Source organism: Lineus longissimus, chromosome 2, assembly GCF_910592395.1.
Source record: "Lineus longissimus chromosome 2, tnLinLong1.2, whole genome shotgun sequence".
Taxonomy (NCBI): domain Eukaryota; kingdom Metazoa; phylum Nemertea; class Pilidiophora; order Heteronemertea; family Lineidae; genus Lineus; species Lineus longissimus.
In genome coordinates this window covers 3,716,059-3,729,592 of record NC_088309.1, presented here as the reverse complement: position 1 = coordinate 3,729,592, position 13,534 = coordinate 3,716,059, and the positions used below count along the sequence as shown (strand labels likewise).

The following is a 13,534-nucleotide window of genomic DNA, read 5'->3' as shown; positions in this document are numbered from 1 at the left end:
TGACTGTTTGTTGTGTGAAGTTTGGTCATGGTGATGATTCCCAAGGCCCAAAAGCAATTTACTCCATATTCAAGGTTTGATATGCTGCAGTGTGTACATTGTATCTCAACACTGACAGAATGGGAGACAGGTCATGGAAGAAAAGGTGCTCTGCTGTGAATCGGGTATGTATCGGGGAATGGCTGGAGGAGCAGGGATCAGTTTTGTGGGACCCAAGGACAGATCAATCTGGGGGATCACAACTGCAAGGGCATGATCTGTGTGGAGGGATAAGCCGGTCTGCTTTGAATGGTCAATAGCAAGCAATGGAAGAGCCAACATCTACAGGTCGAAGGGAGATATGTTGGTGTGGCTTGCATACCATGCCAGTCCGGATGACACACACACCATTTTTATAGATTCTCTCAGTCTCGTATCCAGGATTGAGGCTTGGCTTGAACTTCCTTCATGGGCCCAGCAGCCTAGCAAATTGCAATCCCTTTCATAATTTCCCAAGAAACAGATGAGGAACAAGAAAGCAACAAAACAAGAATAATTTTCTACAAAATAACTTTAATAATTATTATAAAATGTGTGTGTACAATACATACCGAAGTGCCTAAATGCTTGCACTATTTCTATCAATATCCCTAGGATAACAACATAACATTTTCTACATGGTTGCCAAGAAAAAAGATTCTCTACTTTCAGTACTGCATGAAGTCTTTTTCCGAACAAAAAACAGCGAAGATCGAAATGTTTCTCAATACAATACAATGCTGAATGGCTGTGTGTCCAAGGCCAAATCTGATAAGCAAGATCCCAAAATACAATTTTTAGCTAGCTGATAGAGCCAACTGAACAATAATGGCACTAAGGAAGCAGTCTCTAAAAGCAAGGGGAAGTTCAACAGATATGTACAGCAGAGCCTCTCCATTTACACAACAAACTGACAAATTTTGTCATTCAAAAGGGAGAAGTCAAGACTTAATACAGAGGTCAAATTCTATAGAAACAACCCATTTGGTACCAAAACAAACCCAAACACATGTCCTGCCGAGGCTTCACTGTATTTATATTGATGCATTTTGGAATACTCATGACAGACTGATAAAAGGGTTTACAAGTCCCAAGATGCCTTAGAAACCAGCTACAGATTTCCTGTCTATTCAGTCTTGTTCTTCTTCTCTCCCCTCATCCATTTGATGGCTTGCAGCATAGTCATGATCACCGGGAGACTGATCGGCAGGAAAAGTGGAATGTAGATAGCAAACCTGAAACAATGACGAGGGACATGAATATCTTACAGTAACAAGGCTTTGGGATGGAGCATCAAGGAGTATTGCAATAGCTGGTGCCTGGCCCCTCATCTTTCACATTATGCCTGGAGAATGGTTGCTGTCATGGGTTTTTTGTGTATTATTCACAGATGACTTTGAATCTCAAATCACTACCTTCCAACGAATGATGGATGAAGGACAAAGTACTTACTTCTGATCATCTGGAAAGTAGAGCAATTCCAGTAAAGACTCATCAAAGAATGCTTTCTCAGATGCAAGGGTAGCTTGTCTTGAGGTCAGGAAACCATCACGCAGTTTATTCTCCTTCAAAAACTCCAAGCTGTTTTCAATGGAGTGCACTGCTGTTGCAACCTGAGAGGACAGAAAAATCAGTGGGGTATTAGTACCATGGCCCACAATCTAGTCCAGGTAACATAATACTTCAAATTTGGTCTTAACTTTAGCTTGTTGAGTCACGGCTTTGGTGAAAGCTTCAGCAAACTTCAAAACTGGACAACTAAACAACCCGATTTTGAATTAAATCTCAGGGTTTTCTTGGATCTGAAACACAACAGGAGATTCCACATCCATCTACCTCTTCTCCGATATCATCATTGATGACAATATTACTGATCTGTCCGAGCAGGTCTGATAGTGAGCTAAGGGTGCTGGTGGCCAGGGCAGTGTTCTCTATTGCTCGCTTCCTCAACCAGAAATCAAGCTCCTGCAAGAATAGAAAACTCAGTCTCAATACAAAACTCCTCAGTGATATCAACATCAGCGAAAAGATTTTAAGACCAGGCTGACCTTGAGCTTCTTGATTTCAGTCATAGCTTAGATATTACCAGCATTATTGATCAGCAATCACTCAGTTTGACTTTTCACGTCCATCTGGCAGTTCTAGCAAGGTTACAATGGAGGTTAGTCACCTTTATGCCAGTGAGAGTACTTACCCAAAGAGCAATACCAGTATTGTCAGGTTCTTGGAATGTCACATCCAAGTTTGGATACTGAAATGAATAAATACAAGAGAAATCAAAATTATAATGATACCACCCTTTCGTTGCAATGGTATTGATTCGCCAAGGTCCACATGCTCAATATTTGAAAGAAACAAAATGTACTCAAAGAAATGACACTAAACTTACACTGGTTTCAATGCCAAGCAGTAGTCGCAACTGTGAAATACAAATGTCAAGGATCTCCTTCATGTCCAAGTTGACGAGGGCAGGCAGTTTGGTGGTGTTGGACGGACTGGGTATATTCTTGATAATGAGACCTCCCCATCGAGGACTGAGGATAGCATTGGTTGGGAGGTTCTTGCCCTTCTGATCACGGAAGTACAGAGGAGACTTACTCCGAGTTGGGATGTAGATCACAAAGTTGATGTTTGGATTGTTTGACACAAAGGAAGCTGAAAACAAATCGAAATATTTTGTATTTATATGTATCAGTTAATGCAGATAATGAATTCCAGATAGTCAGAAAGCAAGCTCGCATGAGAATAATTTGACCCAGAGATAACTAATTTTACCCACAGGCAAGAGATGTTTTTGTGGCACACAGCATCAAAGGTAATCGTGGGTTGGAACGATACAAATTGCTTGTTAGTGGGGCTCAGCAGGAGTCATCAATGTAGACTTACTGATTTCTCTCTCAATCGGGTTGATCAATCCAGGAATATCATCTTGCTTTAGGTAATATTCTCCTTTTCCATCATCACGGTGAGGTCGGAATGTCACTTGCGTATAGTGCAGAATCTGTAAAGAAATGAAAAAGATCATACATGTATCAGGGTGGATGTGATCTGAAGCATAAATACATACTCATTGCCATAATGTATTCAGATGCGGGTGATTTGAGCATGACATGACAAGACATGACAACTAAAGAATGACACATTGTGACTCTTTTGAGGTCTGAACAATGGCAAGGTCACACATCATTCTTATCTTCTTCGCCACTCTACCAGCCCTTTCAATGCCTTACGTCAACTGAACTTTGAAAGAAAGAGACATAGGTCCATTGATTCCCCAGCCAAAATTACTTGTACATTAAAACATACCTGAGACTTGATTGTGATACCAATGAAGTCAGACAACGTCTTGATAAATGGCCCCATGTAAGCTGAAGAAGAAAAGTAGAACTGCACAAAACTGACAGAGCACATCACTCAGAAGTCTTGCATTCAATGTCGAGATAAGTAAAGATTTACATTGTATAGTCTGACTTCAACTATAGATACTGTACCTGGTAATTTAAAGTTGACATACTAATTTGTCATTATTCACTTGAGCCTCTTGCCACAATTTTTGGGAAAGTCGTATTTATAATTTCATGATCAGATAGCGGGGTTTTTGTCTTGTAGGAAATTCTGACGAAACAAATGATGCAATAGCCGATTGATGTCGTCAGTCTCGGAGAAAGAACTTGCCTCTACATGAAAGAATGAGAAAAGCTTATTGATCTCTGATCAATTTACACATAATAATAAAACTTACTGTCAATTTCTTGCTGTACTGCCCACCTGACATCCATAATATCAGGTTGAGGGTTCAGCATTGTGAATGTGACATCATAATTAGGATTTGATTTTGTTGCTCTCATGCTGTCTTTATCTGTCTTCAGGTGGAGCACCCCCTTCTCACTTTTATAAGCTCTTGCGATTGTTTCTTCCCTAACAAACACCTCTTTTATCAATTTTGTAATTTTTACGGTCAGGGAAGAAAAATCTGGAAGATTAATGTAAACAACCATTTTAAACCCTTTCAAGAAGGTTAGAGAATTTTGTAATCCACAACTCCACTATACTTGTCCATCTACTTCTTTTTTCAGCAAAATAGGTGTTTTAATTTTGATTCGATACTGAATTTGTAAACTAGATGTAACATCAAATAAATATCCTGTGAAATACAAGTATAGATACTCTTAAAGCAATTTCAAAGCAAATATCAACATGATCTCACCTTCAGTCTTGAAGTAAGAATTCCTTCTTCTTCCCACAAAACCCTTGCCAACATCCAAATGACTCTTTTTGGGCAATATATACATGTAGAATTTCCCATGCTCTCCGAGCACATTGGAGTAAGCTAACTTGTCATCAAAATCTGAAATGAATTATGCAATGATATTTCATACGTCTCAGAGAGATCAGTGGCATAGTGATCACAGCGCCGTCTCATATTTGGGAGGTTGAAGGTTGGATTCTTGGTAGGAACACTGGGGTTTCATCTCTGTGTCATTGAGCAAAACACCTAGTCCAACATGGGTTCTCTCTAACTAGGAGTAAAAATGGGTACGAATTCGGTGCTATTTCAACATAATTCCCGATGGAAAACATCATGCAGGGAGAACCTCAACCAGACATTAAATCCCTCTTTTGAAGTTCTTGGCAACTTGATTCATAGTCTTACCTGCCACAGTTCTGGCATGGACATAATCTTGTTTTTCATCATCATGAGCTGGCCTTGCTGAGCTGTGGTATTTGGCCTCCAGGCCACTGCCTCCTGTGCCTAATCTGTTGAGGGCATGTCCAAGACTCTCTCCCAAAGCAGTCAAATGCCCTTTCTCTATGGAGTCATCAAGAGAGATGACATGAATATGGACAGAGTAGACCACCTAAAAGAAAGTGTGTAGAATGAGTGTAGTAAAACAAGTCATGACAAATCCTCCTTCATGTTAGTCAGGTGTGACATAGCAGAACGGAAAATTGTCAAGAGGTTTAAGAAAGGTGACTTAAGTTCCAAAGTTATCTAGACATACCACAAGACGTAAAAGGACAAAAGACGATGTTCATTCAACTTTATCAATTTAGGTCCAAGATAAGAACTATTCATTGATCATACTGGTGGTAGTGGGTAAACCAATACTACTTACAAATCTGTGTGACAGATCAGATATTTCACTGTATGGAAGACTGACTCTATAAACCATGGTAGTCTTCCACCAGAGTGGTAAACCGACAGCCAGGCACACAAAACCAACCGCTAAGGCAGCATAGGCCTGGGTTGCCTTTTCTGGAAAACAAAAACCTCTGTGTGACTTGTGTCCGTGTGACATCAAAAGTGATAATATGAGCTAAGGGAGGATGGCTGGGGGATAGCCAGCGTTCCTCCATACGCTTATGCATGTAGCCCTCACGACACTGCTGCCTTGCCCTCGGCCTCAGGGCCAGGGCAGGCTCCACTGACCACAGCCGCCAGCCCACAGTACAGGTAATCCATGCATGGCCTCTGTAGATCGACACTGGAGTGAATTTTGGGGAAATGACTTGACCGTCTCCTCATTCACAGACCCTGCACTTGGAACCTGAACTAGTTCACTTCATCTGCGCATGCGCACATCGATACCGGTGTTTGGATCGTCAAATTCAGCAGGTTAGTTTGCAATAACCATTCATTTCTGCATATTGAAGTAAGACATTACCTAATCTGCATACTAAACTCTACATGAACAATATATTTTCATTGGGATGTTGGTGCTGGTTGAGGCAATAGAAAGAATTTAATCGCATTACCCTGCTTTTCTCGGTTGATATCCACCATTTTGATTTTGTGTCTTATTCCATTGCTGATGCAATACATTCAACGATATCACAATCACATCTACCTGATGTTACGGAAAAGAATCTTGACTATTTGTTTGCCTCACTGTGTCTGTTGATACTCCCATGGTCTTCAAAGCAAATTGATCAGTCAATTTTGGGCGTTATCATCCTGCTTTTTGATTTGAAAAAAACATCGGATATTGGCAATTAGTTGTCTCGCCACGTGCCTTCCAAGTTTCATGTCTATTGCACAAAAAGCTTGGGAACTAAAACCAATATCCACCAGCACTACCCCACCAGCCATGCCTAAAAATATTGCAGATTTTTACCACCAGGATGTAAGACAGAGAGCAGGGTCACATCGAGGAGGCAGTCACAACCAGAACATAAAAACAGAGACAACACTGTCCTCTACAAACAGGCAAGCTTGCCACAACACTGTTGCTGATCACAGTGAGTGATCATAGGTACATCTTGGAATGAGAGCCAGATTAATTCCAAGTAAAGGGCAACCATGTTGTGTCACATTGGCCAGCAATGTCCTGCTGTGCTGACAGTGTATGTCCATTTAAGATGCCAGTCAATAGCTTCCTCTTCAAAGGTTCACTGTATCTCTTCATGTGTTCACTTATGTGTCAATGACAGGCCTTTGATTACATTGTGCCTCATTACCTCATGAGTCCACTAAATACAGAGACCCTGTCATAACCATGTGAACAAATTTTAACAAATAATTGGAAGAAGTATTATTATTATTATGAACATATTTTAATCATTTCCAAAATATGATAGCATCAAGCTCCCCTTTGGGATAGCACTGTTTTTAATGTACAATCTGACTGCCAGTACAATATAGATAACATTGTGACATGTGCACGCACAATGTACTAAAAACAATAACAGGAATGTTAATTCCTATGTAACAAATAGCACTATTAACAGCTGCGTTCAAACTACGGATGCATTATAGCAGAATCTTCACCTACATCTACATCTATCAATCTGGACATACTGAGGTATGTCCATTTATCACATATTGTTCTTTAATTGCATTAAACAACTAAATGTTTGTACTTCATCATTTTAACAACATGTTTCATTGTATCCAGTTTTGGAAACAGTCATTAATGTCCTCCTATACCTCATTCGTTGATGACCCAAGTTGCTGTCTCACTCCAAAATGGAAAAACATCTTTCTTTACGAACTCACTTGTTGGATATTGTATAACAGAATATTGACTAAAAGCATCCTGAACACATTATTCTCCACTGGCATGCTTGTTTACACAACTCGAATAGATTGATCCTGTCTGGCAGGTTCCAAAGAATTAGCAATAGTCTCAAGCTCCTCAAGTCCTCTAGTCGACCGTTCATATTTATGGGCAATTAATACACGGTAAAAATGGACAGCAAAAGCAATGAAGACTATAATGATAGGGACTATTATCACAGTGGTTGCAGCGGCAGCATATTTGCTGAACGCATAAAACTTGACCCAACACTGTAAGACTATTTCAACTAGGAAGAGCAAGATCCCGAGTCCAGTTGAAAATATCCATGCAACTTCAATGTACATTCCAAGTTTTTCGTGAGGTGATTCTTTGACTGCTGTGACATTGTGTATGTTACTGACTGCTTCAAGGTTTGGCAAGATGCAGGTACTGATCATCAAAGCGAGCATATGGACAGCAACGAGGAGGCTAGCACAGACACTGAATGCTATGAGTAATGGTTCTGGGACGTCTTTCTCTATCTGAAGCTCTATCATGGAAATCTGCAAAATGAATTGATAACATAAGCGAAAATAACCATTCCTTCTAAAGGTTAACAGCAGATAACATGCAAAGCCAACAGGGGTGTCTATATAGCAAGGGCAAGTAAAATAGTGTAGCAAGCAGTCGGGAAAATTCATGATAACAATTAAACCCCATACGCAGTAGGCTACTTGGAATAGATGACTGACAACACTGGTCCAATACGTACCATAGCAAACCCAGACAGCAATGCAGAAGTTCTACTTGAAGCCTTCAATTTTGCTCTGGCAAGATACAACCTTCTCCAGGACAGGGCTTGAACAGTGTGACGACTGCCAGACATTTCGTTTGCATACGAGCTGGATAACCACTCTTCATAATTACCGTCTTGCATTTTCGGTGCATAAGTTATTACAGCAACGTACTACACCTTAGTTTCAAAAATCATTAGCTGATGTGTTGGTTAATTTTGATCGTAAATGAAGAGAAAAATATGTTCTCAAACTTCCTGATGTTTACGTTCTCCTCTGGGCATGCGTACTTCATCTCAATTCTAGGATCTGGAAAGGTCAAGGTCATTTTCAACGTGGTCTGCAAATAAAATTCTTAATACACGCTTCGAGTAAAGATCAATATTTTTTCCAACATTCATAGAGTCACTTTTACAATAAAATGTTGCAAAAAGTTGATTATTTGGGTTAAATAAAAAGAAACTTTCTCCTAAAGTGTTGCGTACATTCATATATGATTTTATGACTTCACTAATTCTCGGTTGTGTTCCAGCACTTCCGCATTTTGCCTTTTTTACTGTTTCTTGAAAAAAGTCACCCCTGTCTCGGCCCAAACTCAAGTCTTTGTGACGGATATAAACTCTTATACCTTCCTGAACTTGCCTAGATGCTGGGTAAAGAGGTTAGAGAGGCAGGATCATGTTCCAGAGACTTTGGGGTGGACAAGAAGCTCCAAGTGGCCAGTCGTCTCCGAGGATGAAACTGAAACAGGTTAGTTTTGTATATTTGTGCATCAGATGATAAGGAAACTAAGTGTATGCACATGGGACAAGATGCATTATCTCAAGAATTGTCATGCATGATGCATGTCATCTACCAGTATTCTATTTCCAGGCTGAACCTGAAACCATCAAAGATGATCAACCACTAAATCCATATACAGAGATTCAGATTCTTCAACATCACAAAGATATTGTCAGACATCTTATCGCTGTGGATGAAGAAAGGTATGCAGTGCAATGAGGATGATTGTTGATCTTGTTAAATTTGTCTTCAAAGTTCAAAGTGTATTAAATCTAACCGGCATAGGCCTACTGGGTCTGGGACAGTGGGTTATCAAAGTATGTAACTATAAGACAGTGTCAGTAGTGTCATTTTGTGTGACACAGTGATAAAGGCCTGGATTACGTCACTTGCTGCAGAGTGGGTGCCTCTCTCGAATACTTCATAGGCTTCTCCAGGTCTAATCTTCTCCAGTTAAAAACAGTTGACATCTTTTTGCAGGAAACTTTGTCTATGATCACAGTTTTACCCATCAAAATAATACAACTACCTGCTTTTCTTTTAGATTTGTGTCAGCTGGGGATGATGGTGTTGCTGTTGTCTGGGACATCGGGGTAGGTTGATCAACCCAATACTTTCTTCTTTAGAATTATATTCAGGTAGAATAATCCAATGATTTGGAAGATTTGGGATTCTGTTATTCATAAAAATTGAAGCATGAATGTCTCATGATTTACTCTTTCAGATTGGCCGAAAGATCTGCACCCTGATTGGTCACACACGTCAAATTACCAGCTTACTGGTGCTGAAGCCCCACATTGATCCAGTCCTTGGTATGTACAACAGTAGTGTTTATATACTGACTGCAGCCTCAGACAAGCAGATGAGAATATCCTTTTAAACTTTTCCAACAGATTCCTTTGACGCATTGTAATAACCTTAAAAAAAAAATCATTGAATCAATTCAAATCTTTGCTAGATTGTTGTCATTTCCTTAATTCCTAAATAAGTATGGGATATTGAAAGTGGAGAATGCATTCAGGTGATATCTGAACATGCAAGCTATGTGAAGGTAAGGCGTGGAGTGATTGTAAATTCATTGATCAAAACCTGGCTATGAGATCCAGTGAAGGAGGGGATAATTTTGTAAGAAAGATACTAAAGTGTGTGGCAGGGTCTTTTTGTCATATTCTTATTTTTATCAGCCACACAGCTTTGCATAAACCTTGCTTTTTTTCTTCACAATTTCTTCAAGTCATGAAAGTTGTTCTCAAAGTTGCTTTGGTGAGTTTATGGTATACTGATTATGAGGACATAATCTGACCTGTTGATATCATGCTTTTGCAGTGCCTGCTGTCTCTTGATGAAGGTGACCTAGTCTGCTCCGGTGGTGAGAAGCTGTGTCTCTGGGATAGGAAAGGAAACATGCTGCATGAGTTCACAAGGAATGACAATGAGGAAGAAAACAACAGTGGTAAGTTGGTACAGTAAAGACAGCTGGTTTTGTGTCCTTCGCATGACCGAGGACAAGAGTGACAATGCCATCAAGAAGACTGAACTCTGTTTTGATCTTAGCAGCACTCATGATTTCTTTTTACTTGTTACAGTTCCAGCAGATGTTCACCTCCTTATACTCATCAAGAACGATCAAATTGTGGCAGCATGTGAAAAACAACTAGGTTAGTAGTCAAGACTTCTCTCAGTTTCATGGAGAATTAGAAGTTAAATTATGCAGAACTTTTATATTGAACACTCACATTCTATACATAATCTTTCTGCTTACCGGTATATTTTTTCAAATATTGTCCCAAGAAAATCTGCTCCAAATATGCTGAACAAGTGATCAATTCAGATGTGTTTTCTCCCCTTATCATAATTGGAGACCTTGTCTTCTAATGTTTGTTTGATACCCACTGCTCTTTGGTGTGTGTTTTTCTGAATTTTGATAGCATCTTATGATCTTAGAAAGTTATGTCTTAGGAAATTTACAACCCCTGGGTGAAACTATTGAACCTCTCATGATGATGCCATTTGATTTTGATACATTTTTGCTTTGTCTTTTCAGTCGTTTATTCAATAAATGATCTCCCAGATGTTGAAGGTGGTATTCAGAACAAGCAGTTGGAGAGAGTGAGGAAATTAAGGCCTCACAGGGAGGCTATTAGAGCTCTCATAAATGTCTCGGGTAAGATTGCAACTGAATAAAGTATGTTCCTTAATGTGTGCAATGTTTTTACTCCCCATAAGCCTCTAAACACTCATTACTGCTTAGAACCATTCACATTTGACCATATTGTTTGGTAATGGCCCTGTTATTGCTTGGTCACTTGTCAAGTGACAACCGTCAAGTATGACAGGATTTTGGTGGCTTGAAAGAGCATGTGACGGATAATGCCTGATCAAGTTCAGCATTTTGTTCAAAGAATTCAACTAATGTCGTAAAGATTAATAAGTATATGCTGATATTTCAGAAGCCACGTTTGCCAGTGGATCACTTGATGGGACGATAATCCTGTGGACAACGCACAGCCACTCACCGACACGTTATTTCAATTCTCAGGGAGAATATGAAGGAATGTACCATGATTACCCTCACTGTATTCAACATATGATTTGTGTGGAAGGGGTAAGTTTTCAATCATCTGTAGTCCATTTTGAGGAATTGGTAAGAAAGCAAACCAATGTTTCCTGATGTTTAACTAAAATTGTTATAGTCTTAACCTCTGCTGTGATGTCGGAATGACAAGTCTTGATTAAGTTTGGACACTCTCCTCTTTTTCAGCGATATGTGGTTGCGGCCATAGGATCTGGTTACTGTGTCTATGACATCATTGCAAGCAAACACTTGGCACGGAAATATGCAGCTCATCTTTCAAAAATTGTTCATTTAGAACTTGTTTACAATGGGTGAGTGAAACAATATTTTAGGAACGAGTTGAGATTTTAGAAGGTACCAAGGGCATGATGTAGGTAGGCTGATCCATATTAGTATCACTTCCTTTCTCTAAAATCGTCTAGTATAATTGCTCAAAAGGGACTTCATAAAATGATACAAATTTCATCCTGTTTCAGTTGTTTCCTGGCTACATGCTCAGAGGATGGTGCTGTAAGACTCTGGGGAAACAGGAAATACTTTAACAAAAAGGAGGAGGTTGTGAATAAACTTCCAGCTTCGCCTTCAGTCATTGAGAGACTACTTGGAACCAGGTAAAGGTGTCTTTTGAACTTAATATTTATTGACTTGACCGATGGTTGGGCACTAGTGAAAATGTCATCAACCCGCTGTGACAGAGGTCGGCGTGACTGATTTTTCTTTCTCCTTTATTTTTAGTAAGGAAGGCTTGAAGAAGTTGATGGAAGAAGACAAATATGTCGAGCCGGATCTGCTGGGAGAGTGTCTTGCTCATTCTGGAACAGTCCAGGTAAATACTAGCACTTGCAGTATAAAAGTCAAGGCAGGAGCTGCAGCAACTCACCCAGTGATATATACTCTAGTCACATGATTTACATCATGCTTTTCGATATGTATAACGTTGATCATAAGACGGAAAAAACTATTCATCTTCTCATCTACTTTTGATGACAGTGTTGTGGTATTTTCTATTTTCTTAACCTCTCTTTGTGTTTGTCACTTTGCACTTCATTAATTTCAGAAAATGTTGGATTTTGGTCAAGAAGGCTTTGCAACATGTGGGTTGGATGGACTGGTTATAATTTGGAGGGTAAGTCAGTTTGATACACTCAGTAGATTAGGTTAGGGTAGCTTTCTACATGAAGGTTGTTGGTTCAGCTTTTCTTCTGGCCTGTTGAAAGTCCCAAGTGGCACTGGCTGAGTCATGTAGTCCAAAACCTTGCGATCACACGTCAGATGCTTTTCCACTGTGCCTTTATGCGTAGGCCATCTTGTTAGCTTCTCCTGACCTCGTGTCTATGTCTATCAATGATGTCTTTGAGCCTTACTACTAGCTTGTACCAAATGCAAAACCACTTATTCTTCACTCTCATAATACCGAGCATGATACCGATGTGTGTTTATTTCAGGATGGAGTAGTCCGGACCAAAAAAAGAGTTGAGATTGCCCGCGATATGGTGCTAGGTGAAGATTTACAATGAGTAGAAAAACGGGCAGTATATGCATTCCACCTTTGGATGAGAGCAATGGCAGTTACTTCAGTTGTGAACTTTGGAGATGGGTTTGATATGGACATGCCATAAAATTATTTTTTACACATATACCGTGTCTTAATGTTTTTTGATTCTCATTCAAACAATCTATTATAGATAATGTTTACATGTTTTAATTCTGATCTAACAGTATATGGTACTCAACAATGTTAGAAATAATGAACCTTTCTGGCTGAAGCAAATTCACTAACCCAAGCATACTAAAGTTCATGGTTTTAGTTTAACTTTTTAACTTTGATCATGTGTGATTCTGTATAATCGATCGTTCTGAAGCTGATCAATGTTCAGATTGTGAAAATGTCTTTAGAGTACATGTACTTATGCATGTGATACTTATATTTGTGACTTTCAATCAATGGACAGAAATGTGCCATCATTTTTAGTTTTTGTGATTTTATCAATTGCATTTTATGTAAATATATCTGACCTATTATGTGACTATTTAATAATACTCAATAAATGATAATTTTATGACATTTTATGAGCTTTTTGTTTTATTCAGGACATGTTAGAACATACTGTGGAATCTCCCTTAGCTAACAACAACTCTGTAAGCAGGATGCCCTCTCACTCTCCCCGATTTTTCAGTCCCAAGGGTTCTTTTATTATAGAAGTTCTACTGTATTGCATACTGTGGTTGTGACTTTTAACTGTCATCAGTATGAACATCCCATAAGTCTGTCCAGAATGTGATGCCGAAATCTCCCACCTCTCTCCTGTGGGAAATGCTCAATTCCAATCCATGGCAGGCCAAGAGCCTGGTCTTGGGCATGGGAT

At 39.4% G+C, this 13,534-nt stretch overlaps 3 protein-coding genes across 4 annotated transcripts; 1 reads left to right on the top strand and 2 right to left on the bottom strand.

Annotated features, from left to right (window-relative positions):
- Nucleotides 1–577: 577 nt before the first annotated feature.
- LOC135483537 (GPI transamidase component PIG-S-like) lies at nt 578–5,811 on the bottom strand. 2 transcript variants are annotated; one of them, XM_064764505.1, is made up of 12 exons: nt 5,776–5,811; nt 5,136–5,275; nt 4,673–4,877; nt 4,226–4,366; nt 3,761–3,991; nt 3,325–3,386; nt 2,905–3,019; nt 2,408–2,673; nt 2,213–2,269; nt 1,855–1,983; nt 1,471–1,631; nt 578–1,253 (listed from the first exon to the last, which is right to left on the bottom strand). In XM_064764505.1, the coding sequence occupies exons 1-12, from the start codon at nt 5,801–5,803 to the stop codon at nt 1,145–1,147; spliced, it is 1,644 nt and encodes a 547-aa protein (XP_064620575.1). In that variant the 5' UTR covers nt 5,804–5,811; the 3' UTR covers nt 578–1,144. The 2 variants fall into 2 exon arrangements, with proteins under 2 accessions (XP_064620575.1, XP_064620576.1); XM_064764506.1 differs by lacking the exon at nt 5,776–5,811 and adding an exon at nt 5,685–5,751.
- Nucleotides 5,812–6,563: 752 nt separating this feature from the next.
- Nucleotides 6,564–8,102, bottom strand: LOC135502115 (protein orai-2-like). The gene is made up of 2 exons (XM_064794700.1): nt 7,789–8,102; nt 6,564–7,579 (listed from the first exon to the last, which is right to left on the bottom strand). The coding sequence occupies exons 1-2, from the start codon at nt 7,951–7,953 to the stop codon at nt 7,088–7,090; spliced, it is 657 nt and encodes a 218-aa protein (XP_064650770.1). The 5' UTR covers nt 7,954–8,102; the 3' UTR covers nt 6,564–7,087.
- Nucleotides 8,103–8,332: 230 nt separating this feature from the next.
- Nucleotides 8,333–13,231, top strand: LOC135502110 (WD repeat-containing protein 41-like). The gene is made up of 14 exons (XM_064794685.1): nt 8,333–8,560; nt 8,684–8,796; nt 9,138–9,186; nt 9,318–9,461; nt 9,582–9,644; nt 9,920–10,046; nt 10,180–10,251; nt 10,638–10,757; nt 11,044–11,198; nt 11,355–11,479; nt 11,645–11,779; nt 11,904–11,994; nt 12,226–12,294; nt 12,614–13,231. The coding sequence occupies exons 1-14, from the start codon at nt 8,489–8,491 to the stop codon at nt 12,683–12,685; spliced, it is 1,407 nt and encodes a 468-aa protein (XP_064650755.1). The 5' UTR covers nt 8,333–8,488; the 3' UTR covers nt 12,686–13,231.
- Nucleotides 13,232–13,534: the final 303 nt, after the last annotated feature.